The sequence below is a fragment of the Globicephala melas genome, chromosome 4 (assembly GCF_963455315.2).
Source record: "Globicephala melas chromosome 4, mGloMel1.2, whole genome shotgun sequence".
NCBI lineage: Eukaryota > Metazoa > Chordata > Mammalia > Artiodactyla > Delphinidae > Globicephala > Globicephala melas.
Genome location: NC_083317.1, coordinates 94,038,674 through 94,066,070, shown reverse-complemented (window position 1 = coordinate 94,066,070; position 27,397 = coordinate 94,038,674). Strand labels below are relative to the sequence as shown.

The following is a 27,397-nucleotide window of genomic DNA, read 5'->3' as shown; positions in this document are numbered from 1 at the left end:
CTTTTGAAAACTCGGGTTAAAAATCATGTGTCACTTAAATTAAAATGGTTGTTGGTGCTTTAATTCTTCAGCTATCATGTTATTTTATTTTTTGACACACACTGACACTATTAATATTTACTCTTCACACTGTTGTCCACAAGAGGGTAGCTCAAATTTGATGGCAGACAGTATTCAATTTGAAACTGTGTTTCCTTTTTATTGAAGATTTCTGTGTCTGTGAAGTATTATTCTCCACACATTTCAGTCTCTGGATTTAGTGAACTCAGCGCATCTCGAATATCATGTATAAGGGCAAAAATGTCTCTATTAATGTTTGATAAGTGTCTACTATATTAGCATTTTATAGAAGAAAGGTTATCTTTTTGGTAGTAAGGATACATGCGTTGTAGAATCAGTAAGACTTTCTGCTGCTTTGCCTGATTCTGCAGTTGGATAAATGCCTGTTTTCTGCACCATTTATTTTAAATAATTTCAGGGCCAGTTGGTGACCATTCTGCAGTCATGCTGCTTTTAGTTGGAATGGGAGATACGAGTAATCTTTTATATATTAGCCTTTATTACTTACTCTTTCAGAACTTTGGTTGTCTGAACTTGGTAATCTGTGGAATGTTTTGTACCCAGAAATTAGGATTCTCATTCATTCTTCTCTTTTTCTTCTGTTTTATACTTTTCTTTATCACTTGCGTTTTAAAATTCTGCGAATTCTCTCCCCTGCCTCCCCGACTTTGAATGCCTGGCTTTCATGATCTGCCATATTTGTCATCACTAATACTATGAATGGACCTTTAAAATTTAGAATTATTTCTTTATTCATTCATCTGTTCACTTACTTACTACTGGGGTATTTTTGTTTTGCTTTTGGAGTGGGAAGAAGCAGGAAATGATAGATGAGAAGAATGCTTTTAGTACTAGATTTTTATCATAGCTCTCAACCCATTTACTTTTGAAGAAGAAAGGTTCAAGATGTGCTCTTATTTTAAGTCTATGTTACAAGCTCATTGAGCACATCTGAGGAAAAGGATAGCACTTGAGATAAGTTCATGGCCCTTCTTTAAAGGAGCGTGATCCACTTGGTAGGTTTTCTGTGTCCTCTTATTTCCATCTCCTTCCTGCATTTTTTGAATCATTTTTATGCACGAGATGGGAAAAACGGGAAATCGAAAGATTGACATTAATTTATTTGACCAGGAAACGGCATCTGAGCAGGGGTAAATGCCAATACAATCAATCTTTTTTTGTCCCTATGCTAAATTTGGGGTAATACCTAATCTGTTGTTGTCAGAGCCCCCCCCCCAATTCAGCAAATTTTAGTTCCATATTCCATATTAGTAGGAGAATGGATTAAAAGTAAAAGTTTGTGATAAACTCTGACACAGTCCTGGCATGTAGTATGAACTCAGTTCATTTAATTTGGCTTTATTTTCTTTGCTGTCTCTATTCATATTGAAGTTACTGTTGCCCATGAAGAGGTTAGCTCAGCGGAGCACACCTCTGATGGGCTGTAACTAACAAATTACCACGAAGTCAGTGATTTAAAACAACGGAAATTTATTCTGTCATGGCTCTGGAGGGAATCTGAAGAATACGATTTCAGAGGTCAGAAGTCTGAAATCAGGTGTCACTGGGTTGAATTCAAGGTGTTGGCAGGGTAATGCTCCCTCCAGAGGCTCTAGGGAAGAATCTGTTTTTTTTTTATCTTTCCCAGCCAGGGGATGCCATCATTCCCTTTGCTTGTGGCTGCATCACTCCCATCTTGAAGACCAGCATCTTCAAATATCTCTCTGCTCCATCTTCACATTGCTTTGTCCTCTGTGCATGTCAAATCTTGCTTTGCTTCCTTCTTATAAGAATACATGTGATTTCATTTAAGGACCACTCAGATAATTCAGGATAGTCTTCCCATCTCAGAATCCTTAACTTAGTCGCATGTCTGAAGACTTTGCCATGAAAGGTAACATTCACAGGGTCCAGAGATTAGGATATGGATATCCTTTGGGGGCCATTTTCAGCCTAACCCATGCTGCTTCCAGTGTCCCCATTGTAGTAACCTGGTCAGGACCAGCTCATTACCCTTCATGGTGTTTGGGTCTGATTGCAGGATTCGTTCATCTTCCTCAGCATCCACCACAGCTTTTTCAGTGTGTTACAGTTTAGTATAAATGTCTAAGAGCAGCTCTGAGTATCTGTCTCTGATAACGCAGGCCAAGAATCACTTACCAGAGCTGTGTCTTCTCTTCATGGTAGCAGTTTGCATCAGGGATGTCTCTGCACAGTTAATTAAGCTAGTTGAGGCAAGTCAGAAGGTTGAATGCTGTAATTGTTCATATTAACTCTGGAAATTGGAATGAGTTGTCACGTGGATATGTGCATGTATATGCATGTAAGTGGTGGATATGTATTTTCAGGACACATTAATGGAAGTTAAATAAAAGGATCTGTATAATTCCTTTTAGAGTTAATGGCATTTTCCAAAAAGAAGTGAAAGGAACCTATCTTAATTTGGAACATATATTTTCTTCAAAAAGGAAACTGAGGTAGCTTTCAGCTAGCATGAGGTAAGACTAAGAAGGCTGTCAGAATAATTAATTCTTTATGAATCTAATGATTCTATAATAATTAACAATCATTATAAAACTCCCCCAAGGGGCTTCCCTGGTGGCGCAGTGGTTGAGAGTCTGCCTGCCGATTCAGGGGACATGGGTTCGTGCCCCTGTCTGGGAAGATCCCACATGCCGCGGAGCGGCTGGACCCGTGAGCCATGGCCGCTGAGCCTGCACGTCTGGAGCCTGTGCTCCGCAACGGGAGAGGCCACAGCATTGAGAGGCCCACGTACCGCAAAACAAAACAAAACAAAACAAACAAAAACTCCCCCAAGAAAATTCCATAAAAGCTGATGCTTGTTGGATTTTGACTGGATTGCTAATGCTATAGATTGATTACATGTGTCCTTTCCTTGATGGCTATATCTAGGTGAGGTCTAATAATTAGTTTAATTTTGAAGAAGAGTTATAAGGACCCCAAGGTATCATATGAGCGATAAATTCTAAACCCTCTTATCTGCCTTGCTGTGTTTTTAATAATTATTGCCTGTGTAATGAAACTTGTGTCTTACAGATTTCCTTTTATACCCTTGTGTGGGTGTTATGCCTAAAATAGACACAGAAGATTTTAAGTACATACAATACAAGATAGTACTTGAAATCAGTTAAGATTCTTTCGTCTAACAGAATTCTGTGATTCTGTGAAACTTGATAGGAAATATATATCAAAGTTAAGTTTATGTCACTGTATAAACATCAGCAAATTATTGCTTGGATGAACAAATTTGTCAGAACTGTATCTGTTTATATCTCATTGATGAGAGTAATAAAGTTGAGGTACAGAGCCCAGGTTGTGTAAGTGAAGATGAAAGAAAAAGTAGGGGAAAAAAAGTTTTAGCCAAACATGAGAACTCAGCTGGATTATATAGTATCAGCCAAGATGGTAAATGAAAAAAAGACAGCAGAGAGCAGGGGGACTTCCCTGGTGGCACAGTGGTTAAGAATCCGCCTGCCAATGCCTGGGACACGGGTTCAAGCCCTAGTCCGGGAAGATCTCACATGCTGCGGAGCAGCTAAGCCTGTGCACCACAACTACTGAGCCTGTGCTCTAGAGCCCGCGAGCCACAAGTACTGAGCCTGTGTGCCACAACTACTGAAGCCCGCGTGCCTAGAGCCCCTGCTCTGCAACAAGAGAAGCCACCACAATGAGAAAGCCCGCACACCGCAAGGAAGAGTAGCCCCCACTCACCGCAACTAAAGAAAGCCCACATGCGGCAGCAAAGGCCCGGCACAGCCAAAAATAAATAAATTTAAAAAAAAAAAGACAGCAGGTACAGATGCCATGATATGGAGGATAAAGTACTAGTCGTGCGGATCACAGTCTTCCTTATGTTCAAGCCACTAGATGTGCTAGTTTAGCCATATAATCAACTCTTGTGATATTGCTAGGACCTTAATGAGGGGAGAAAGAAACTGAGGGGATCACATCATGTTACCTTTCTTGAACAGCTTCCCCGGTCTTATTTTCAATGAATTTAAAACATTAACTCTGTCTCATTTAAGCCATTTAACTGTACCCATAGTCGTGAGCCTTTAGTTTTAGCTATTTACGTGTTTTTTCCATAAGAGTATCAATCACTTACAGCATATACTATGCCCTTGCCAGTTCCTTTTGGAACCAATTTAAATGAGAAAAATAAAGGGCTTTGGGAAGAACTGTTTAAGTATGTCTGGTAAATTCTTTTACTGTTTGAGAGCAGCTCTAGAGACTGCAATACGTTTTCCATTTAGTAGAATTTGGCTTTTTTTTTGTGAGTCACAACATTCATGGAAATACATTCAAATCTTAAATGTAGAGACTATGACTTACTGCTTTTGGTATTACTTGCTGTCTAGAATGATGTTACAGTCTACATTACAATATATCTCTGATCAGCAGTGTTTGAAACAAGGATAGCTTCAGACTACAGGGAAGAGTGCATATCATGATCCACAACCTCATGTTCTGGATTCTTTAGATTGTAGAGCAAGTACGGTACAAAGCTGTGCTTTTCCATTAGACATTCCATCAAATACATGTTCTTGGTCACTTGAGCTGCTACTCTTCTTGGACCTAGATCTAGAAAATTACTGTGATAAATTTCTGTATATCCAAAACATATCTCATTAAATGTGACTCTCCTCCTAATTTCCAGTATTATTGTAGCGCTTGTTTTCATTTTAAGACAGATTTTTTTAGAGCAGTTCTAGGTTCATGGCAAAATTGAGAAGGTACAGAGATTTCCCTTATCAGTGCTTACTTTTTAATGTGTGTGTGCACGTATACTTTCATAGAGATTTTGTCCCCTGAGCTAGTCTCTCTCCTTTAACCTTTGTTCCCTCACAATTCATTCTCCACACAGCAGCCAGGTGATCTTGTTAAATAAAACTCTCCACGTTTTCCTTTCGAACTTAGCATACAGTACAGACTCTTTACCCCGGTGACCAAGTCTGTGTCAGCTGACTGCTGCCTCAGCTCCTCCGAGCCCTGTTCCAGCTCCCTGTGCTCTGGACGCAGGCTTCCTTACCAGTCCTCTAAGATGCCAGGCCTCTCCTGCCTTCACTCTTTCTGTTACCTCTGCCTCCAGAGTTCTCTTGCTCTTTGTAAGGTAGGGTCCTCCTCATCTTTCCTGGAGTAGCGCAGATGCTTCAGTCAGAGAGGCCTTCTCAGACTACTCCATCCTATCACCCTTTAAAACATGTTCTTCGTGGCACTAACTGACCTCATCCTGTTTGTTCATGGATATGTATGCTGTCTATATTGTCCCACCAGAGTTCACCCCTTGAATGTATTGGAAACAGATTAGGCTTGTCAGAGGTTCAAGTGCAGAGCTCATTCAAAGGGACTTCCAAACATTTTTATAGACAATATGAATTGCTGAATTTACTTTTTATTTTAAAAATTTCATTTTATAAGGCTCGGGTTAAAATACAGAATTCCATTGCAGTTGGAAAGAGTTACCAGATAGCTATCACGCATGTTTGTATGCCAGAATTGCACAGTACGGAGCACAAAAGGTTTTTTTGAGGAACTGAACTGCCAGGTAAGAATTTTTTGCTGAGCTCATTTCATCCTCACAGATGAAGGACTTCCCTATAAATGAAGTCTTATATTTCCTTCCCACCGAATAAATGTTATAAACTTTTACCACTGTTTCCCCCATTTGTGTTCAGTAGGAATTAGCCTTTTTTTGTGGTTGCAGAGTCAAGTTTGGCAGTCCAGTATTATTTCTGTTACCATTAGCTTGTTTACCCTTAGGCAGAATCTGGACTTTGTGTTTTCCCCTATGCAGTTTACATTGAATAAATGTAAATTTCATGTAATTCATGGAATTAAAACTTCACTTGGATACTCTTGACTGCATGGCAATAAAGGCATTTTGGAATATTAGACCAGGGTTTAACATGGAATCTGACTCAATCTTTAGTTTTAAACTATTGATTTCTCCCATAGCTTGGGGATGTTTTTCAGACAATAGCCCCTAGTAGTCTGATTCTCTTAGTGCTTTTATATTAGAGCATTTTAAAAAATGGTATAATAACTTTTGTATTACTCATTACTTTTGGCACTCAGAATGGTTTTGTATGCTCTTATTCTGTTGAAAGATGAGATGAAAATATTCTTTTCTGATTGTTGGGAAACGTCATGAAACCTGACTTTTTGACCACTTTGTACTCGTACTAGGGACTGTTTGCCTATTTGCTCCTACCTGGCTCTTCCAGCCAGGGCTAACTCGACTGGTCACCATGCTCTTAGGAGGGAAGTTAAGTAAACTTCAGGTCTGTGCCAGAAATAAAAATGGGGTTCCATCACCTTCTAAGTGTTAATAGAATGAGAGACAGAACAACAGATTCTTCTTTGAGAATTATTAGTGGAGATTCTATCCCACTAATGAAAGCATTCTCTACCAGACGATATTGATATATTGACATTTTGGAACAAGGATGGATTCTGTCATCTTGGCTTAGAGAGCCCCTTAAAGGTTGCATTCTAAGAAAGGAAGCCTCTGTGATTTGTAGCCTAGAAGATAAGCTTGTTCTGGTAGAACACATCTGAGTAGGAAACAAATCCTAGTGCTTGTGATATTGTCACTGGGGTGCCGATCACTATTGGGCTTAAGCATAGACCCCTAATTCCAGCTTTTCTCAAAAACTTTCAGCAGTCTGAACTAATGATAGAGGAGATGTTGTAAACCTGTGTTTGCCTGTCAATCAGGTTGTTGCCAAGCTTGAGTTAGAGGAATCATTTCTTCTCTTACTTTCTCGACAGTAACTGTGTGAGGGTGGGAGTCGGAAAGATATCTGACTATAAAAGTAATAAAACATGACTGTGAGACCTGCTTGCAACTTTAGTAACATTTGGGTATTTTCTTTAATAACACACCTTTACTATTCCTGAATTAAGCTATGGTGACCACCTGTATGGAGCCTAGCTAGAAACTGCCCTATGTACCTTATAGAGAAAACAAACTAATGGCTACCAGCGAGGAGAGGGAAGAGGGGAGGAGCAAGATAGGGCTATGGGATTAAGAGATACAAACTTCTATGTATAAAACAGATAAGCAACAAGGATATTACATATAGCACAGGGAGTTATAGCCATTATCTTGTAATAACTTTTAATGGAGTATAATCTGTAAAAATACTGAATCACTATGCTATACACCTGAAATTAATATAATATTGTAAATCAACTTTAGTAAAAACAAGAAAGATAGCTTAAGGAAAAAGTAGCTGAGCTTTGTTACAGTGGGGAACAGTTCACAGTGCTGTGACCCTATCTCTAGTCGGTGACCAAAAGGCAGAAGTCACGGATTGCTGTGGGGAAAAGGACTGACTTCTCCAGAAGACATAACCTCATTCTAGGGACAGCTGGATATATCTTTATTTTAGATGTTGCCTTTGACAAGTTTTAGGGAATTTTTAATTTCACATTTCAGGTGAATATTCTTAATTTGAGCTTTTGGGCTTTGCTAGAGAGCATAGGACCCTCAAAACTCAATGTGATGATCTTGGAACCTCCCTAATTTCTTTCTTTCCATTCTCAGTCTCTCTTCCCACTTCCTTTCACTCTTCTGAAAATTAACACCTGCCAGCGAAATCAACTTTACGCTGCTTTCACTGGAGGCTGGTGTCTAAAAATCAATCCTGGCAACTAATGTAAAGTGAAATTTGGAAGATGCCTGGGTTCTCATGGAGTCGTGCAAGCTGAAGTTATTAAAGAGGATTAGAGACCACAGCTGGTGAGCAGATGGAATGCTTATAATTTCACAATCTTAGGTGGCTTTAAAGCCAAATCTGCACAAAACGTATTTGCTTTTTCTCTAGTTCATTTCCCTTTATCCTGCTGGAATATAACCCTAGTCAGTGTGATACTTTAATTGTTGTAAATGATGAGCCTTAATAGGTCACTCACTTAGATGAAAGCATTTATAATTCTGGTCATGCAATTTCTTACTCAATTGCATTTCAGTAACCACTCTTTAATAATGTACTATGAGAAGCTCAGTAGATAGGGAGGAGAGAATAAGACTTGTAAATTTCATTCAAAATGTAGACATGAAGACTACTTCACAATAACACTAATAATATAGTATAATTACATTATGATGAAGACTAGTTCACAGTAATTACAGCTAAACAGTTCATCCGCTTGCGGCTTAAAGAAACTTGCCAATCAGTTCCTGCAGCTCTTTTTCTGTGTCCCTTTCGTTAGAAATTCTTTTGTTATGCAGTCAGACAAGTCACCTGGACCAGCCGCCTTCAACTGCTGTGCCGCCTAATCACAGCCCACTGCCCCGCTTTCCCCATGTCCTCCTCCCTCGTTGTTATATGGGCGTCTTGTATGTGCGTAGAGCAACTGTAAGCTCCCCAGAAACGCACTTTCCTGCACTTCCTGGTGGATTGGTGTCTCCTACACAAAGGGAAGTGTTTGTGAGGCTTCTGCTCAGTAACTGTTAAGAAGGTCAAACTAGGACCTTTATTCTACTAATTTAAAGACATTAATTTATACCTTAATGGCTGTTACTTTATCTAAGGACAGAATTAGTACCCACTATCCTCTTAGCAGTTCTTTATCCTTACTGAAAGACTTGAGAAAAATGGCTGCTTCACTCAAGCCATTGCAGAACGTCTGAAAATACAGAAAAACAGCTGGAGCCATAAATAAGTGAGTAGTCTGGATACACTCTGTACTAGCTGGTGGGGAAGAAAACAACACACAGATATTTCAGGTGGTGCTGCACAGCAAACAGCTGTAGTTTATGGTCCGTCATAGTCTCTGTTCTTTTGGAGCCAGTATGTGCTGCTTCTGTAAAGCCACAGTCAGCTGCAAAAATATTGTAACATGTGTTTTGGAAGCAATTACTGCATAATAGTATTCTAGCCTCAAAACATCCTGAATGATATATTTCTATACGTGGGGAGAAAGGGAAGAGCATATTGTGTTACTGATGCGTTGGCACGAAGTAGTAGAATTGTCACAGGAAGTGGTCTTTTTTTGGATCAGCTTTTCAAATGATTTTCAGTCGCTTCTTTTTTGGACTTCTAAATTGGCCTTCTGTAATTGGATATGACCTCTTATAAAGCAAGTAGTATAAACACATTTTAACTTCCACTGTAATTATTTTGTACTGAACCAAGTAGTTTAGCAATCCCTTCAAGCTGATAGATTTGTACATCTATCATAAGTAAAATTGTTCTCCCTACCCTTCCCTTGTTCCCTTAGGTGGAGGGGATGGCTGGGTGAAAGGAGGTTTTGGAGGCCCCCTAAGAAGAAAAAGAATTAGGCCAAGAATTAGAAGACCTGGGGTTAATACTGGGTTCTTCTAGATTTGCCTTGTGTGATATTGACCAAATTCTGAAAATTCCTAGTTTGTAGGATCCATATCTAGTAAATGGGTATAATAATACTGAATATTTCCATATATGATATACTTATTAGATTACGAGGGCTGCCATAACAAAGTACCACAAACTGTGTGGCTTAAGTAACAGGTACTTAACTTTCTCATAGTTTCTGGAGGCTAGAAATCTGAGATCAACGTGTCTACAAGGTTGACTGTTTCTGAGGGCCATGAGGGAAGGATTTGTTCCAGGTTTCTCTCCTTGGCTTGTGGATGGCTGATTCTTCCCTTTGTCTTCACATCATCTTCCCTCTATATGTGTCTCTATCTAAGTTTCCTCCTCTTATAAAGACATTAGTCACATAGGGTCTACCATAATGACCTTATTTTAACTTAATTACCTCGTAAAGACACTGTCTCCAAATACAGTCAAATCTGAGGTACTGGGGGTTAAGACTTCAATATATGGATTTTGAGGGGAATACAATTCAGGCCATAACAATACATTACAGAGGGCTATCTAATTATAAGTGATATACTGTAGTTTATAATTCTTCAAATTGCTCTGTGTATTCAAAATATTTTAGTACAGTTTTATTCTGGTGGGCACATTGATAGGAAAAAAAACGCACTTTCCTTCTTTAAAACCTAAAACTTAATACCCAACCGTGTTTTCATTCCATATGGTGAATTTGCAAGTGAAAAGATACATCTTTTACTCTGGAGGAATTAGATGGAACTGTTGTATACACCATATACACCATTCCGGTTACTATCTCTTAGGGCATCTTTTTGTTTGACTCTTAGTTGTAGAGTGTTGTTTGGGAAGTTATTAGGAAAGCTTCGCAGGAATGGGTGAGTTGAATTGCTGTTGCCAGCAGGGTCAAAGCATTCTAAATTAGTCTTTTGCTAGAGAGTAAATAGACTCTTGCTTGGAAGTTTTGAGCCAATGGCAGTGTTTTACTCAAAGTGTCTAACTGCTAGACTGCTTACTATAGGTAGTAAGCCATAAAGACAAAGTCCACAGTAAACTCCAAGTGTGACTTTGTGGGCCTGGGATAGAGGGCAGTGCAAAGAAGGAGAATGCTCAATGGAGAATGCCAAGTTTTTCGTTCACTGGGATTGCAATTGGAGGACTGTTAATTATGGGAAGAAAGGCAACCAGACAGTCACATACTCCAGGGCAGAAAGGAGAAAGGGTAGTCAGGCCAGTTGGAAGCATGCATTAAGATTGCAAAAAGGGAGACTTGCAAATACTTGTGCAGGTCAGACTTTCCTATTTGGCTGAGTAATTAATCGGTAAATAGGCATAATAGAGTCATCTCAAATGGTTCTTTAGAGATGCATGATTTGTACACACAAAAAAACTATTGTGGAACAGGGAAGCTGGAAAACAACTAACTTGGCTAAACAAAACCAAGGCATTTTAGCCTCTAAAAACAACTTTGTGCATTCTGATTTAATTTTCTGAAATGAGATTAGTATGTAGCAGATTAAAAGGTTACCACTAGTAGGTAAAATGCTCCATTCTTCTTCAGGATACTATCCAGAGTGAGATCCAGGAATTCTCAATTGCTTAATTAGTTAACGTGCTCAGTTGCATTTTTATCATCACAGCAAGCGTGATGGCTTTATTGAGGGATTTTTTTTTTTGCCAGGCAGACTGTTAGCTTTGGCTGTTGAAATATTTCTAATCTGCATCAACTTTAGGATTCTTACTGAATTAATTTAGTATGTGCATACTGAATTCCTATGCAAAAATGGAGATGTATATAGACCTTTGACACAGGTTTATCATAATGTGTTATTTGATGTAATATCGTGATCTATCAAGATGTCATCCCTTTTAACTTTCTCCACCATGGCGTCTGTCATGTGCTTGTTTCTAAATATTCAGAGAATAAAAGCACAGTAAGTGCATTTGTGCATAAGTGGTCTCTGACCATTTATTCAGTCATACATTCAAGACATACTCCTGTGCAGGTACTAGGTACTGGGGGATCAATGACACATAGCAGTGATGTGATTCCTGTACTCATGAAGCTTACCCTTGCCTTTTTTGGAGAAGCGGAGGCTATACAGTTGACCCTTGAGCAACATGCGTTTGAACTTCTCAGGTCCGGATTTTTTTCAGTAGTAAATACTATAAATACTATAGTACTACACGATCTGTGGTTGCTTGAATCTGCGTTGATGGAGGAACTGCATTTATGGAGGGACGACTGACTATAAGTTATACATGCATTTTCAACTAAAGGAAGGGTCGGCCCTGCTAATCCCCACGTTATTCAAGGTTCAGCTGTACTGTGAACAAGAACATGCAGTGGGATATATACTTAAATATGGAGAGGAGAATGGGATGTTAGGGGAGATCCTACAAAGAGGACCATTGCAGGTGGTGGGTGATAAGGGCAACACTGCCTGGAAGAATTGATCGCTCAGCAGAGGCATGAAGGATGAGAAGAGCGAGCTGGACCAGGAGGGAAGGGATAGACTCTGTACTGTCCTTTCACCCTTGGGTAACGAAAAGGTTTCTCACAAATTAACCTTTTACATTTTGATGTCTTGTAATAGAAATTTTATCACTATAAGCTCTAGGAAATTATTTTAAAATCAATTAGCTGGATAAAAAATTGTCAATGTTAATTGCTGAGAGCCATGTTTGAAATCTTTTTATCTCTGTCACTCATTCCTCTTTTGCTGCCCTTCTTTTTCTTTTCTCTTTTTTTCATCTCTTCTGGGTTTTTTTCTTCTGTGCCAACTTTTATATTTTCATCTAGAGCATTTTTATTTCTTGTCCAGTTTGATACATGACCCAAATGGCTACTTTTGCTCATGGGTTTTCCCCGGGAGCCTGATGCGCTCACTGTAGTCCAGGAGTTACATACCTCAGCTGTTAGGATATGGAGCCCAGGTGAGCATGATTTATCATCTGCAGACTTTAAAATGTGGCTGGTAAAGTGTGCCATTTATTGAGCTGGTTTGGGGTATAAATGTAATATTCCAGTTCTCAGACCTTTTAACTGATATTTAAGTATACATGCAGAACACATTATTAATAGGCCCATGACTTTCCTGTTTTGAACAACAAGGGCAGCCCATTTGGACAACAGAGATGTCATCTGCATGGCTCAAGAGAGTCCTTTATTTTATACAGAAAACTGAAAAATTTTAATTCCAAATAATTTCATTTTATGAAAGACTTAGAATGAGATAGCAAGATCAGTGCCATATGACTTCAGTTTGCTTGTGAACAACTTAAGACTTCTTTCGCATTGACCTTAGATTTGTGGGATGTCTGCTCTACTATACATGTTTTGGAGAACAAAAGGAAAACCTTTAAGAGTAGAGGGCTTCTGACCCTCAAAATGATCCCAATTCTGGAGAAAAATTTCTCATAGATAGCATTCTCCATGTAGATGTTTCCTGCTGTCTGGACCAGTCTAACTTTTCATTTTCATTTTTTTTCTCAGTTTGATGCGTTTAGAATACAGTCCATTTTCTTTTCTGGATTGGGGCAGATGGTGCTGTCTCTTTCGATTATCTATGTTTTAAAGGAAATGTTGACTGGGAAGAACGAGAAATAAAACATGGCCAGATGAAATTGAGAGCAGAAATTATATAATCCAAGAAGAGCCATATGTATTCTGTGTTTTTCTACTCCAAGTTTACCATGACTCATGTTTGAGTTTCTGGAGTTCAAGTCTGCTGTATTTTAAAATGTCATTTAGGATGGTTCTTTGGGTTATTGGTTTGTTTTAACTTTAATTTCTAAAAGATACAGAAACGAGAAATAGATGGGGTTTTTTCCTTCCTAGTCACATTTAAATAAGAAAGTTCTTGAGTAGTAGTGGCTTTTGACAAATCCAAAACTTTTGGATAAATTCTACTTAATGCTCATAAAATCTGTCACCTGCAGTCTGCACATTTTCCCACAGTTGGCCAAGTGATCTTAAACCAGAATATTTAACAGGTGTTCCAAACAGAAGCCTGAAGGAAATGAACAAAGGGGCACAGAAGACAGCTTGAAGGCTCTCCTACTGGCTATATTTGAGAGAGTTTTAGCATTCAAAAGAATGATGGCAAAGAGTATGACAAGTTTTATTGAGTGGAAAAAATAATCCATGACTTCATAGATAATTAATGTGAGAGAGGGAACTAATTAACATAGAAGGAATGATAGGAATATCACCATCTTACAAGTATCAATATAGTAATATCTTCTGGCAAAGATATTAGTGTTTAACCATCAGGTGAAAGGGGAAGAGGGTGCCTTAACAACAAGGAAGTAGGTCACATAATACTAGAACTAAGTGATCGAAGGGCTGAGTATCACCAGAAGGTTCAAATTGGTACTGTGTGCTTCCTTAAGTGATGGAATGGGAAGTACATCCATACAGAGCTCTTGATAAACATTTTTAGCCTGAATCTAATTATGAGGAAATAGTCACACAATCCAGATAGTTGCATACGTTATAAGAAAACTGGTCTGGGGACTTCCCTGGTGGCGCAGTGGTTAAGAATCCGCCTGCCAGCGCGGGGGACATGGGTTCGCTCCCTGGTCCGGGAAGATCCCACATGCCTCGGAGCAACTAAGCCCGTGCGCCACAACTACTGAGCCTGCGCTCTAGAGCCCACATGCTGCAACTACTGAAGCCCGTGCACCTAGAGCCCGTGCTCTGCAACAAAGAGAAGCCACCACAATGAGGAGCCCGCTTGCCGCAACTAGAGAAAGCCAGTGTGCAGCAACCAAGACCCAACGCAGCCAAAAATAAAAATAAATTAATTAAAAAAAAAAACTGGTCTGGACACTTCAAAAATATTAACTTTAGCAAGACAAAGAATATAGGAGATTTTTATTCTAGATTAGAGGAGACTAATGCAACACATGTTCCTTGATTGGACCCTGGACTTGGGGTTGGGGGGGAACATTAAAGACATATTGGAATGACCGGGGCAATTCGAACATGTAATATAGATTAGATTTTATTCTGTCAGTGTTAAGTCTCTTGGTGTGATGTTGTGGTTACATCATCACACCAACAAGAAGGTCCTTGCTTTTAGGAAATACATGCTGAAGTTTTTGGGGTGAACTGTCATAAGATCAATAACTTCAAATAGTTCTGGAAAAAAATGTGTGTACGTGTGTGTGTAGAGAGAGAGAAAATGTGAACATACAAGTATAGCAAAATGCTAATAATTGGTCAGTGTAGGTGAAGGGCATATGGCTGCTCATAATACTGTTCCTTCACTTTTCTATAGATTAAAAAGGTTTCAAAATATATATTTTTACACATCAGGAAATTTCACAGAAAATTTTTCATTTCCACATTCTCTGGAAAAATGGCAGTCTGTCAACCTGAGACTCCTTAGATCCTGCTTGGCAATAATTGATTGGCTACATAACAGCTGCCTCCTTTAGATAGGGTGAAGGCATTTTCTGTTTTCCACAGTCTTTACCCTTCCCTTTTGCCTGATATGTCCACCATCTTTTACTCACTGACATTACCTGCCAGGTGACTATATGCATTTGTTGATTTCCTGGCTGAGGTAGGCTGTACCATGAATAGTAATGCTATTTCCATATGTCAGAACTCTGGTGAGTTATTTCGAGCCCTAGCACATGAAGTTAGTACTGGATTTGATTCCTATATCAGCTGATGAGCTTCACTGGGTTCTTTGGCCATAGACTGAATTCTGTCCTCATCCCCAAATGCATATAATTTCATCATGTGAGACATCAAATTTTAAAATGTGGGTGTAAAAACTGTTCAGAACTTGCTCGATAGGTGGTATAAATATTAAAATTCTCTTTCAGATTTAATGTGTTACAAAATTGTGCTGTCTGGATTCTGCCTTGCAAAATCAGTTGAACAGTCTTGCAAAAGTATTGAATAAGCTACTTGAAAATTTTTCAATGTGACATGCCAAACCTTAATGAAAAAACATTTTGTGGAAACGTTTATAGATGCCAGTGCAGAAAGTAGGGTATAAACTTTAATTACCTTTGTAAGTCGTTCTATCCTGTGTTTAAGCAATTGCTTTCCTGTTATACACCCAGGGAGGGTACCGGGTCTTTCTGGGTAATCATGGAGCTGAGCCTTCCCCCAAAATAAAAGAGCTATATCTGGCACAGGTTAGGGTTCAGTTAGCCAGTGACACAGTTCAAACATGCAGAGGGAAGGAAAGAATAGGTCTAGTACTAGAGTCAGGCTTGCCAGGCAAGCATATCTACCTCATACTTTATCCATTTTTGTGGGTTTTTCATCCCTATATAATTTGCTGTTCTTAAAAATGCTAGCTGCTTCTGTCCAGTTCCATGTGCCTATATGATTTTTGCCTTGTGAAGTAAACAGGAGAACTTTTCTTAGAGAATTTGACAGAAGTGAGCATAGATTCTCCTAGTATTTTAGGTAGAATCCAATTTAGTTGGCATCACAGGAGGAGGTTGAGAGAGAAACTTGAGACCTGGGGTTCAGCAAGGGTAACGGATCTGGTGCTTTCGCTTTTTATTAAAGCCCAGACCTCGCACTTTTGTATCTTATTAACTGAAGTGTAGTATAGCTGTTGCCCGAATGGGACCCATTTTGCCTATGGATAAACTAATATGAAAGTTCCTAGCAGGGCTTTGCTCAGATCTTGGGCTAGGACAGAAGATCACTCTTTCTTCTGAATTCCAGAAATAGCAACAAAAGCTCAGAGGAAATCAGCCTCCCTTGTCCCATTTACATTCTCTGACCTTCCCTCCTATCCAGCTGGCCACTCCAGCTGCAAAAGGAATTCATCTCTCCTCTTCTGCTTTCTCTAAGGTTCCAGAATCTGTCTGGAACCCATGTTGCTCTTGAAAATATTTTCCTAGACTGGAAGGCAACTTCCCACAACGTATGTTCGCCTACCTGCTGCTTTCTTTTCACTGTTGAGAGTCTGGTATTCCCTTGTCTGTCTTTCAGGATTTCAAATAGTGTAACCACTTAACCAGCTAAATGGCTAGAAAGATGTTTGTCTTTGCATTTTTAGCATCAGGATGATTGATATCTGAAGGTATTTCTGGCATATTTGTCTTTGGGGATTAACTGCATTGTCTTTATATTATGTGAATTTATTCCTTGTGAGTTTATACATTTTTAATGTTTGTATTTAACGCCGCTAACTGTGGATCATAATCACTAAATGGAGATTGTTAGGTAGTTAATCTGACTTTCGTATGCAACTATTGATTCCTCTTTTTTCCCCAGGATGAGTAATATTTTAAAAATGAAGATGATAGATTTATTTTTCTGATTAGAAAAGCAATTCAGCAAGCATTCGTAAACTGTCTTTCCTTTACCTTCATTTATTCTCATCAGCATTGGTAGGCATTGTCTAGATATCCAGTTTGTCCCTATTATTGAGCCACTTTTTTTTTCTTTTTCATCCCAAAGTACTGTTTTTTTCTGTTCATTTAGTTCTTATATTGAGGGTTTGCTATTGATTTTAAGCCTCTTAAAAATGGACACGACCAGAAGTCGTGTACTTTCCACACCCTTAGTTTATTATATATAATTTTGAAAGAGAGTAGCTAAGTCAGCTCCTTGGCAAATCTGAGAAAGCATGTTATGTTATGCTGGGCATATCTGTAAATGAACCCTGTGGATGAGAACTAGACAGAAGGGTTACAGAGAAATAATGCTGATGTCATTTCATTGGAATGAAGGGGCTGCTGTCACAACCATAAATACATTCTATAGCTAGCAGCTAAGTGTCTAGCTCTGTTTCTTTTCTAAGAAGGAAAACAGTGAAACAAGCCAAAGAAGTAAGTTGTGTTTACAAAGTGGGATATTTTAATTAGTTTAGGCCTTACAGTTATACAGACAGTGTGAACTTACAGTTCTTTTTGGAGCAAACATGAAAACCATTATTTGTGGAAAGTTTAAATTTCACGTGACACATATTCCGTCTACGTGCGTAGGGTTTTTGTGGGGTTTTTTGTCCTTTTTCAAAATAATGTATTTGCTTTGCTAGTGTATTTTTATTTTAGCCTTCCCTGTGCTAAAAATGCTCTATTTTCTTGGGTGGAGATGTGCGTTTAGGAGGGAGGAAGGGTATAAGTTGCTGAACTGAATCTCTCCTTCCTTTTTTTTTTGGCATGTCCAAATAGGGTAGTTTTCACCTCAATTGGGGCATGTTTAAACAAGAGGCTTCCATCTTAATCCCTTTTCAAGAAATTCCCTACCCCCAGTGTGTCTATATCTACAAAATAAAATGCTCCCTGCCCCCCTCTGTTTGGAAAGCTGTCCCGGGAGCGCCCTGTAATCCTTTTTTACTGATCAGAGTCTTCACCACAGGGGAAAGACTTTCAAATATTAAGGAGGTGGTGATGTAAAAAGTGGGTCGTCATGTCTGCCCACTTGAGCCATGGTCACAAACAAAATTGAAGCAGGTGGAAAAGTGGTTTTAATTTGATTGCTCACCTCATGGCAGCTTCAATGTGGGAAGAAAGAAAGTTGGCTTATAAGATTTGCCTCTGGATAAATTTACCTGCTGCAAAACCAGAGGGAGGAAGGCAGCCCTGATAGTGAAGAAAGAGCACCTTGCCCTACAGCCTCGCATTTCTTCCTCTTCTGGACAATCTCGTTCGGTTGGCACACACCAAACTCTTGGGGGTCAGGGGAGGACAAAAACAAACAAGGTGTAGTTTCTTTTTAAACTTGATATAAAAGGTATCCTAACGGCACATCACCAGAACTGTTCTTTCTTGTTTTGTTAATTTTTGTGAGGGGATTGGTTAGCTTTCTAATTTTTTTCTCCTTTGCACACACTCATGGTGTGTCTGTGAGAGAGGGACAGAGACAGAGACTGAGAAAAAGAAAGCACGTGAGCAGGCAGAAGCCTGGTCCAACTGCGAAATGTACTCTGTCGAGCTGGTCTCTGTTTTATGGAAAGGGTAATAATTCATAGACTACTCCGAGGCACAGTTAAATCTGGCTTAGGGAGAGGTGGGCCAAGGTCTGAGTTAACTCAGTTATTTAGGTAGTGGAATTGTGCATTTTGGCATTTTCATACCAGAAAGTTAGCTTTCACACAAGAGTATATTTTATGTGTGGTAAGTAACTGTCACTTTAGCTCAGTTAAACAAATTTTATTTTCGCTCTTGTTTGTGCAAATTGTGTGCCTGGCATTTATTTGCTTTTTTTTCTCTTAGTCTGCGGTAGCACAAATGGGAAAGCGTTACATAAATGTGGTGTGAATGCATTTTCCTCTTCTTTTGCCGTAGTCACAATGCAGAACCTTGAAAGAAAGAAGGAATCCAGTCTGGCTTTGCTACCACATTTCTCTTGATATAATAGGGTAGTGGCTGTCCTGTCACTGCCTTTCCTCCTCAGGCCCTGCCCTCTTTATTTTTGATCTTTGCAGAATCCTTTGTTTATCTGGCTCCATTCATGGCCTACTTTTTCTTGTTCTTCCTTTCCTCACATGCCTTGTCCCCAGATCCAAATGCCTTTGCTCTATTCATTTGACAGCTTTTTCAGAGTTTAAGAAAGAAACCCAAGAACACAAACCCTCTCCTGGGACTTAGGGGGTCTCTGCTGCCACCTCCTTTCTCCCATCCGCCTCAGGGCAAACACCCCGCCAGTCCCAGCCTTCTGCCCCTCCCTCTCGCTCTCCCTCATGACTCCTAGTTCGTCATGATGCAGCCAGAGGCTCTGCTTGCTTTGGGACATGTACTAGACTTGTGGTCCTGGGGAAACCTCCTCGTTTGTCCCTCAGCCTCATTCCTCGGTTGACAAAGACACCTTGCAGATACTGTGCTCCGAACTGGACACGAAACTGTGATGTGCAGAATAGACTGCAGCCCTGCCTCCTGCTGTAAAATGGAGCAGAGAATGTCCATCTTGCCAAGGAGGCTGTAAAAATCAGCAAGGTGATGGTGCCTGACCAGCACATATCTAGGTGCTCAGAAAATAGCAGCTTTTGTTATTACAGTGAGACAGACAAGGCAAGTCCTGACCTCTGTTTGGAAGTTGTTCAGTTGGGTTTCCTTTGTTTTTTGTTTTAGTTTTATTTATTGATTTTTGGCTGCGTTGGGTCTTCGTTGCTGCACGCGGGCTTTCTCTAGTTGTGGCGAGCGGGGGCTACTGTTCGTTGTGGTGTGGGCTTCTCATTGCGGTGGCTCCTCTTGTTGCGGAGCACGGGCTCTAGGCGCGTGGGCTCAGTAGTTGTGGCTCGCGGGCTGTAGAGCGCAGGCTCAGTAGTTGTGGCGCACGGGCTTAGTTGCTCTGCGGCATGTGGGATCTTCCCGGACCAGGGATCGAGCCCATGTCCCCTGCATTGGCAGGCGGATTCTTAACCACTGTGCCACCAGGGAAGCCCTGTTTAGTTGTTTTTAATTTCAGTCAGAGCCTTTCACTTGTATGTCTGGCTCTTACCCAAAACCCATTTTTTTCAGTTTTCAGCAGATTCCATCCTCCCCACCTTCTAATTCAACCTCCTTTCCCATTTTTCCTTTTTCTGTCAAAAGCATAACCATTTCTTCTATCATCCGTGTGTGTTTGAAAGCTGGCTGTGGGGAGGAGGTCTTCAAATTTTTTTTTTTTTTAACTCCCCTTTCTTTCATGCCGTATGTCTGGTAATGGTCCGGAGGATTCTTCCTTTGGAGAGCTCTTCAATTCTTCTCTTCTTTCTTTGTTGGATAGGCGATCATCTCTGTTCTAGTCTAAACTTTTATTACCTCAAGGATAGGGTCTGGCTTCTTGTCCTTCTGAGACACTTTAAATGTCAGTCATGGCAGAAGGCAATAAAGACCTCCTTCAGCTAGCAGTTTGAATGTATCTAGTGTTTGAATGTATCTCTGTGAGTGTTTGAAACCATAGGGTGCTTCAAACTCTGGAGTAACCAGTGATTCAGAGAGTATTGTTTTTAACAAGTGAACCAGTTCATTTATTGCAACTGTGCTCATGTGTTTTTTACTGACAACTAACTTCTGAGACACACAGCATTTGCAGTTGACTTAGTAGGAGTTCCCAGAAAATGTGAGGCTATGTTTTGACTCACAAAACATATCTGTATCTTATCTGTATCTTATCTGTATCTTAACACGAATACATGATTATAAATGAGCTTGGGACATTAAGTCTTTGGAATGTGAGTTTTCTTTTAGTTGCAGTTTTAAAAAATATGATATTGCCACCAGCCCCTTTCTTTTTCTCACCAAAATAAAAGTAAACATTCTGCTTCTACTAAGCAGAATGCAGTGGGGAAGAACGAAGAACCGATCCTTTGGAAGTTCAGGGCGGAGCCAACTAGAAGTTCTTGTTATTTTTTACGTACGCTTGGTTTATTGACTGAGTCAACAAGTAGGTATCGAGCTGTGAGTCTGCAGGAACTGTGCGAGGCGCTCTGGGCTGAGTGGTGAGCACGTCCTGAAGCAGGGCCAGGAGCTGCAGCCTGCCCTGTGGCCTCTTTTTTGTGTCCCTCACCCACTAAGCTGGGGCTTACACTTTTAAGTGGCTAGAGGAACAAAGAAGACTGTGTGACAGAGGCCTCTGCGTGACCCACAAAATTTAAAATATTTACTATCTGGTTATTGACAGAAAATATATCTGCTCTGGACCTCTAGTGTCTCTGCCTTCCTGAAGCTTACATTTTAGTAGGAAAGAAAAATAATAAACGAGTGAACAGTTAGACAGGAGAATTAATGTCCAGTTCTGATGACTGCTGGGAAGGAGCTAAGTAGGGTACGACAATGACGGGAGGGAAGCCGGGACAAGGGGGTGAGGGCTGAGGTAGGATTCTTGGAAATTAGACCTGAACATTGTGAATAAACGGCCTGTGAAGAGCTGGGCTTACTAACCTGCTCTCACCCCTAGTCCACTTCCCCCTTCACCTCCCGATGCCTGCTTGCCCACAGGACTCAGCTGGGTGTTGGTTCCTAGGAAGCTTCTAGAGCGGTCTCTCTTAGAGGGCCTTTACCACAGCGCCTGTCACTTTGTAATCTCCTGTTTGCTTCCATTCCTTCCCCCCCCTCACCCCCCCCCCCCCGACTTGAAATATCTTGAGGTCAAGGACATGTCTTGGTAGTCATATATCTCTAGCTTTATAGCTCATAACCTGGTTGAACAGTTAAATAGATCTGTAGACTCAAAATTAGACTCCATCAAGCAGGTCGTGAAAGTCAAACGTTTCTTTTAGCAAAACAGATTAAATTTATCCTACTCTTACACATCCTTCCCACCCCATGCTCCCTGCTCCAAGTACTTTTCCTGTTTCATCTCAAAAACAATTCTTGCTGCACCCCCAAACTTGCCCATCTCCCCATCTTATTAAAAAACACCACCATCCTTTCAGTTGATTAAGCCCCAAACGAGGAATTAGCCTTGATTCTTCTCATTCCCTCGTCCATGTCCATCATATCCAACCCTTCAGCACCTATACCTCCAAAACCAGACCTATTTTTAGCATCTTTACTACCACCCCCGGCCCCGGCCGGCTAGCTCCATCCTTCACCTGGGCCAGTGTAGCAATGTGCTGACTGGTCTTTCTGCTGCCACTCTTAGCTTCCATATATCCATTATTCATGCAGACACCAAACAGATCTTTTCAAACTCAATAGTATGTCAGTCCCTCCACTTAACACTCTAGTGGTTGCTCATCAAACTTAGAATAAAACTTGAATTAAAAAATCTGAACTCACAGCCCTTCATGAACCGGCCTCTGTCTTCAACCTCATCTCTTCATTGCTCTCAGCTTCTCTCAGTTGCACTGGTCTCCCCTGTCTCCTCCTTAGGGTTCTCTGTTCCCTGTTGCCTGTTGAATTAGTAGGTAGAGTTCAGTGTTAATCTGGTCAGCGTTGTGACTATGTAAACCAATAATAGTGGCAAGTTAACACAACCACAGTGAAATCCCAACCCCAAAGACATCCTCATTCCTGATTTTCATTATCATGTTTGTGGTACCAAAAGTTCATGGTAACAGGCAACTGACTTCATGATAACCCTTGTTAAAGGCTTGGGAAAGGAACTTGACAACCTTACTGACTTCTAATGGCATTAACTGTTTTTCTTTTTTCCTCTTTTTGCCACGCAGAGTATGAGTTGGAAGTAAAGAGGGTGCAAGACATTCTTTCGGGAATAGAGAAGCCACAGGTATGTCTTCTGGATTTCTCAGCGTAAATGGCGCTTTTTTAAGTATTTCAAACATGCTTTTCTTTTACCACACAGTAGGTAAGCAAAAGGGCCCCTTTCCATTGCGGATTACTCACAAACTGTGAAATAGTGTTGTTATTAACGGAGCATGAAAATGTAAAACAGCAGTCTTCTGTTTAGTCATCATCCACCAAAATGTCTTCTTCATTTAGATATTCGGGATGCAATTAGGTATTCATCCCGATTTCCGGGAGTACCCCTTCCCCCACCCGCTAAGGCTACAGAACAGTTTTCTTTTGGTAATTTCCCTTTACCTTTGTAAATGTAATAATAATAATTTTTGAAAACCTCAGTAATTCAAAGTATTTTTCCAGGTAAATTTCAAAAAGGTACGTAAATATTAGCTGAGTAAAATAAGTCCAAAGCATAATGGCAAGGAAAAATGTTGGTGGGAGTAGTGATATTGTGAGGTTTTAAGTTTGATTTTGCCAAATGCTTTGAAATTCAAGTGAAAAATTCAGAATGTTGATTCAGGCTTTCATCTGAGTTTAGAGAGCCAAAGTTCTTTGGAGTGTTTTCTAGCTAAATTGGAAAACCTTGATTCTTCATGTGTTTCAAATACTGAGGCCTTTTAACAGAAGGGTCCAAACATGCCTCGGGGCACATAGTTGAGTTTGACTAAACCTAAAACCATGAGGTGTTGCTGGACTACAGGCGCAGTAGGGCACTTGCAGAAGCGTAGGGTGTTTGATGCTGGGTTGGGGAGTCTGCACTTGATCCGGTAAGGAGTGGGTTGCCACTGAGAGTTTATAAGCAAAGAAGTTATGTTTCTTATAATCAGGACTGTACTTTCAGGAGGATCAAACAGCCGGCAGGTGCATTGCAGTGAGAAGGGCATGGACCCAGGGAGACAAGCGTCTGGCATCTGTTATTGTAGGGCTGGCGAGAGGCTGTGGGAATCAGAGTTAGGGCGGTGGCATCAGATGTGGCAAGGAGAGGATGGATACTAAAGCCATTCTAGAGCGAAATCAGTCAGGCATTACAGCCTATCAGGTGTCACGGGTTAACTGGGCTTTCAGGCTCAGATGACGCCTTTCAGGAGTTGCTTCCTCTGGGCAGGCTGCCCTGATTTCTGTCCCATCAACTGGGATACTCCCCACGGCATTTGGTACCACTGGTACTACATGTGGTACCACAGCTTCACTGTGCTCTGCGTGTATTTAATACATTGTACTCCATTTACTTGTGTTTGTGTCTTTCCCGGTAATCTGTGAGTTCCTCTAGAATAGGTTTGTGTCTGTGTCCTCTCGGTATCTTCAGTGCCATTCTTAGACATGTGGAATTTGTTTTACTAGCAGGGTATCCAGGAAGACGAATAAGTGGGTGGTTGAGTGTGCCTGATAGATCAGTGCCGTGGAGAGAGGGCAACAAGATATACCTGGGGAGAGCACGTGCATCGGAGTGACCATTGGAATCGTAGGAGTGTATGATAGCTTTGGGGATGGGGTAGAGCACAGGGAGAGCTTAGAGAAGGCTTGAGGGCAGAATCATGAAACAGGCTTACATTTACAGTGCAGCAGAAAGAAGAACCCATGAGGGACACACGGAAGTCATAGTCGGCGTGAGAAGGCAGAGCAGCAGGTTCGTTGACTGTCCGGGATGTAGTCAAACAACTTCATCATCTGGTCTCTGTCCCGTGTACACACACACGGTGTTTTTCTTGAGTTATACCTGATCATTTCTTTACTGCAGAAGTGATAAAGTCTGTTTCTGAGGATCATGTGGCTCTAGAAAGATAAAAGCAACATTTATATGTATTGGTCCTTTCCTCCTGATTCAGCATTTATTAAATGCTTAACTCTTCACAGGTTTTAGAGCAGGGTAGACAGGGTTTTGTATAAATAGTCATGATGTTAGGTGTAATATAGTCAGATTGTCACCTGAGAGGTCAGAAAGTCCAAAATGAGTCTCACTTGGCTAAAATCCAGGTATCGGCTGGGCTACATTCCTTTCTGGAGGCTCTGGGGGCAAATCTGTTTTCTCGCCCTTTCCAGCTTCTAGAGGCTACCTGCATTCCTTGGCCCATGACCCCTTCCATTCTCGTATCTCCTTCTCTGACTTTCCTGCCTCCCTCTTTTACTTACAAAGACCCGTTACTCATACTTGTTACTACATCAGGCCCACCCGGGTAATCCAGGGCAGTCCCTACTTCACAAGATCCTTCACTTACTCACATCTGCAGAGTCTCTTTTTACCTTGTAGGTTCCAGGGACTAGGATGCGGACATCTTGGGGGTGGTCGTTACTCTGCCCACCATACCAACCCCTGGTCCCCACAAAAACCTTCTCTGCTGGATGACAGTCCTCCCATCCTCCCCAGCCCTGTTAGTTCTTCACACCATTATTCTCCCTTCTTTCCTCTCCTCCCCCCTCTGCCTGAAACTCTTACTCGTGGTTGTGCCTTATTTATCTTTGTGCTCCTAGTACCTAGCACTGCCCTTGGCACGTTGTGAACCCTTAACATGTACTTGGTAAATAAATGTGTGGCAGCCTGCAGTGGCTGTAGTGAGGTTCTGCCAGGTGAGACAGATACCTGACGGCTGGCCAGCATCATACGAGGCTCAGCCAGCCTGGTGGGATGTGGGCACGGCTGGGAGCCAGAGTGCGAGGCAGCAGCACGCAGAGGAGGGTCCTGTGAGTTGGAGCCCAGCGTGGCCATTAACTGGCTCTGTGACCCTGAGCCGCAGTTTCCTTACCTTTGAAAGGTCGGATAATAAATACCATGTGGGACTATCTGAAAAGTAAATTGGTATGCTATTTATAGAGTCCTTGGAATGGAGTATTTTCCTAGAGTTTTTAGCATATCATTAGGCAAAAGTGAAACTCCCTGCTATACTCTGAAATGGGAAGGAGGGGCTGTTCACCTTCTAGGAAAAGAAACAGCTGCAGAAAGTTCGGCACACAATTGTCTGAAGGATTGCTGTTCTAAATTTTTTTTTCTTTCAGCTGCACCTGGTAACACCTCCAAATAAAACACATATATTTTTCTTCAAGGTTTTACGGATGGTTTGTTTTAGGTGTTAGAAACATTACTGAGGACTTGTAGATTCCAGTCATCTTTCTAGAACTTTGGGCACCCTGAATTAAGCAAGTCATTTACTCTTCAGAAACCCAGATACTATAAATATCCAAATACTTAGCCATTAAATAAAACAGGGTACAAATATACAAGGTTTTTGTCCCGAGACTGTAACAATTAGGTGTCTTGGGGACTGTGCTCATACAGCCACTGCTGTACCACAGAACTAAGCTGATATGATTCTAAGTGGTTTACGGATTAACCTCTGCTAGTACCAGCCAGCTCCAACCTAACGTGGTTTAATCTGCTCTGATGGTGGTGCTAGATGAAGTCTCCCACATACTGGGCTGTTTATTTTCAGGATGTAAATAAATGTAACTTGGAATTGTGGTTCTGCATTGTTTCTATCCGCTAATGTTCAGCTTGTAGAAACAATTGATTTGTTGGTTCCAGAAGTGAGTAAACTGACCTAAAAGAAGAACAACTGTCCCTGCAAGAAGCAATCCCTTGAAACGTAAACAGCAGTAGATCTGGAAACAGATTTGAGGTTCTTAGCACTAAAGGAATTTTAGTAGCAGATGAGTCTGAAATTCCTGGATTTGAGCATCCATTTCTTGGAGTAATGATCTCTTTGACCTTTTCCTTTTAAATTTTCCTTTATGTTATTATTTTTCATGATGGGTACTTCAGAAGTGAAGCCAATATTTCTATGGTAATATTTTCTTAACATACTCCCTAAATTGGATCAGCAGACCTCCCACATAGTTAAATCCAAAGACCAAATTTAGAAGCTACTAACTTGCATAGAAATATTTTTGAACACGAGAGTAACAACTTAGTAACTTTATGAGAGTAAATGGTGTTTTTGATCCAAATAATGAATATCATTTGCATATAAGATAGTCTGAAAACTAAGAAAGTAAAATTTCACAGAATAGTATTAATATACTGGGATGAACAGGAGAGAAAGGGGAAAGGAGAAAGAGAGCTAAGGATTACATACGAAATAGGTACAAGATAATGCGGTCTTATCATTTGCGAATATGTGTATGCATATGTATATGCTTTTAACTAGCAGCTGTTCTCACGTTCAAATCTATATTTAATCAATACATAGACAAAAATGACTTCTAATCAGTGTGTAATTGTTTAGAAGTAGATGGTTTTATGAGTCCTTCAAAGATACTTCAAAGCAGTTTAAGTAATTTCTATGCAGACTTAACACTAGTAACCTTCACAGCAGACTCTTATATCACTAGTGCTGAAACAAATGTCACGTTGGATCTTGTCCAATAACTTTGTAACTAAAAATCACCACTTTTATCACCATTACAAAGGAGATTGATTTCTGTTTATGGTAGAATCGTTAAGCATCAGCAAGTCAGTTAGTTTTATGGCTTCTAAACTTCCTTTTTTGGATCACAGCCATGACAATCATTGTGATGATCAGGTTAGCCATGCCCCATTTCAGTTCAGTGGTCACCGCTGGTGAGAAAGTTTCACCAGAGAGAGAGAGACTGAATGAATGAAGGTGAAGCTTGTGTACGAATGCTGTTGCTCTGCAGTAGGCTTGAACCCAGCCTAGTTCCCAGAGTTCTGAATCTCTCATTAAAGTTATCACCTCCCTGGATGCTTGGAGTAAAGGCATCTACTGCTGAGGATTCCCCTTTACATGACACTCTCTTGAAAGGCACCGTGTAATTTCCTGGCATCAACCTTGGAGTGGGAGTGAGTTCCAAGTTCTAACAGAGACAAAGCACTCTTTCTCTCA

General features: G+C 40.6%; 1 protein-coding gene across 3 annotated transcripts in view; it reads left to right on the top strand.

The window, feature by feature from the left end:
- The window catches only part of FNDC3B (fibronectin type III domain containing 3B), a 352,410-nt gene that overhangs the window by 224,465 nt on the left and 100,548 nt on the right, over positions 1 to 27,397 (top strand). For all 3 annotated transcript variants that reach the window (XM_030863564.2, XM_030863519.2, XM_060298416.1), the window contains one exon: positions 22,490 to 22,548. In XM_030863564.2, the coding sequence (XP_030719424.1) occupies positions 22,490 to 22,548 (59 nt within the window). The remainder of the gene's footprint in view (positions 1 to 22,489; positions 22,549 to 27,397) is intronic.